The sequence below is a fragment of the Palaemon carinicauda genome, chromosome 35 (assembly GCF_036898095.1).
Source record: "Palaemon carinicauda isolate YSFRI2023 chromosome 35, ASM3689809v2, whole genome shotgun sequence".
Taxonomy (NCBI): domain Eukaryota; kingdom Metazoa; phylum Arthropoda; class Malacostraca; order Decapoda; family Palaemonidae; genus Palaemon; species Palaemon carinicauda.
This window is the reverse complement of record NC_090759.1, coordinates 67,740,723-67,743,222: the sequence shown is the minus strand read 5'-3', so window position 1 is coordinate 67,743,222 and position 2,500 is coordinate 67,740,723. Positions and strand designations below refer to the sequence as shown.

The 2,500-nt window shown below is 33.0% G+C and overlaps 1 protein-coding gene across 1 annotated transcript in view; it reads left to right on the top strand.

Annotated features, from left to right (window-relative positions):
- Positions 1–1,624: 1,624 nt before the first annotated feature.
- Positions 1,625–2,500, top strand: part of LOC137627528 (lysosomal proton-coupled steroid conjugate and bile acid symporter SLC46A3-like) — a 20,511-nt gene continuing 19,635 nt past the window's right edge. Inside the window, exon 1 of the mRNA XM_068358618.1 lies at positions 1,625–2,405. Within this exon, the coding sequence (XP_068214719.1) occupies positions 2,019–2,405 (387 nt within the window). The 5' untranslated portion in view covers positions 1,625–2,018. The remainder of the gene's footprint in view (positions 2,406–2,500) is intronic.

Genomic DNA, 2,500 nt, shown 5'->3' with positions numbered 1-2,500 from the left:
CCCTGAAGGGTGAGCAAATTCTGCTTCATCTCCGTCGTGGATATTTGCTAGTCGACATTCCATTTAAATTCAACTAGTAAATATTTAAACCCCATCTTCAAGGTTTAATGGTATACATTATACTGCACCTTACTGTTGTAACATTAACACACTGGGTAGGATATAGATTTAAATGATCCGTAACTTTGTGTTTAATGTCAAATTAAAAGCTAGCGAATTTAGTGCTGAGTTAATTGGAAGCTGTAACTAATATATTAGCATATCATGAAACGAAAGATAAAGAATGGAACAGCAACGTGTAAAATGCCATCGGACTATACAAACAGGTCGCTGACTACTCTGTATTTAGGCCTACGTCATGTAACGTCAATTATTAATTTATGATGCCCTTTAAAGACTCCACTTTAACGGAGTCGTTATTCTATACTTTGCATCAAAAAAGGTAAAATTTTTGGGAGCAATTAGAGAAAAATCAAGTGGCCAGCGCCGTAATGTTAATTCTGGCCACTTCGCAGTGGCCAGCCAACGCGGTGATAAAAACTGGCCAAATCCCAGATGTGAATAAGAACATATCTGAGGCCTTTGTTCTAAAGTGGATTAGTAACAGCTGATGAATATATATATATATATATATATATATATATATATATATATATATATATATATATATATATATATATATATATATGTATATTGATATATTTATATATACCGTATACTGCATACATACAATATATATATATATATATATGTGTGTATATATATATATATATATATATATATATATATATATATATATATATATATATATATATATGGAAGGTTTTCCAACACGCCAGTCACTCCTAACTTCCGGTCGTCGCTTATACACCATTCTAGTCTGCAACTCTGAGCCGAAAATCACGAGGAGATCCTCCTAAATGTTAAATGTCACGAGTTGAATATTATCTGAGACAATTAACAACAGAAATAGGGTTTATAAGTCTTGATGAAAATACGAGTGCACGTTTTTCGGTATGATATTTAGGGGATAAGAAATTTACTAAAATAATAATAATAATAATAATAATAATAATAATAATAATTATATAATAATAATAATAATTATATAATAATAATAATAATAATAATAATGAAATTATAAAAATAGAATAATAATGATAATAATAATTATATTAATAATAATAGAATAATAATGATAATAGTAATAATAATCATAATAATGATAATAATAATAGAATAATAATAATAATAGTAATAATTATAATAATAAAATAATAATAATAATAATAATAATAATAATAATAATAATAATAAGATTCCAATTAATAAAACGTCCATATATCTTTGAAACATATATGCATTGAAACTACTTAACATTTAAAATAAATATTATGCTTAGATAACTTATAGGTAATATTAAAGAAATATTATCATTATTGGTGTTTTTGTATGGTTGCTCATATTTAGAGAGAGAGAGAGAGAGAGAGAGAGAGAGAGAGAGAGAGAGAGAGAGAGAGATCTTGCTTCATATATATAATACCGAACAATAAGAGAATGTAATCCACGACTATCTTTCGTATATTCTCCTAAAATTCTAATTCTCGAATTCTCTTTCAGGTGAAAGAGACTCCCATCAACATAACGAACAGCCGTATTGCAAGAGCCCGTGTCTTAGGCAATCCACATCTACAACATATCAACAAAATTGAAGTATCGCCCGAGAACTAATGATCTCTGAAAAAGTAAAAACCAGTCTCGGAAGCTTACGTGAACTAAAAAATTATAAACAATGGACGAACTCCATCACTAAATCAATTGAAACATCTCCTTAGGTCGTATTTCCACATAAACGTCAGACAACCTTTCTTGGGGTCATATCATCTTTGGCTTTTATACCTCAAGAATCATATTCCATTCTCCCTACTTGAGACTGAACTCTATCCAGCAAGATCTCATGTCGACTCAGAAAATAAAAACAATTTCTACCATGACCTGCAGAAATCAATAAAGCCCCAATGCCCAGAGACGTCTACGAAAAGGACTGCCCCGAAAGGGCACCCTCAACCAACGATCGTACCTTCGGGAGCTGTTCCAGCTCTTCCAGCTCATCCAGCAGTCAAACTTCGGACGAATACAAATCGGCGAAATCATGCGACAGATCGACAACCCTGACTGACCTAGCAGGGTTCACAGAGACGAGACCTTTATTATCGAGGAACGTGAACCCTTCGCCGTCTTGCCAATGTTGCGGTCAGCCCATAGAGGCGCCCAGCAGAAAGCAGAGGCTAAAGACACGCTTGGGCTTCGTGGTCAGCAACATCACGGTGGAGCCGCTCATGTTTCTCAATGTGCTGGCTTGGACCATGCAGACGACGCTCGTTACCAATATGGTCCTGGAAAAGGTGAGTTGGAATCTCCTTGTTCACTTTGTTTGTTTATGATTTACTAATTAGTTATAAGCTCTTCGATTACCTTTATATTACTCTACGCCACCCGT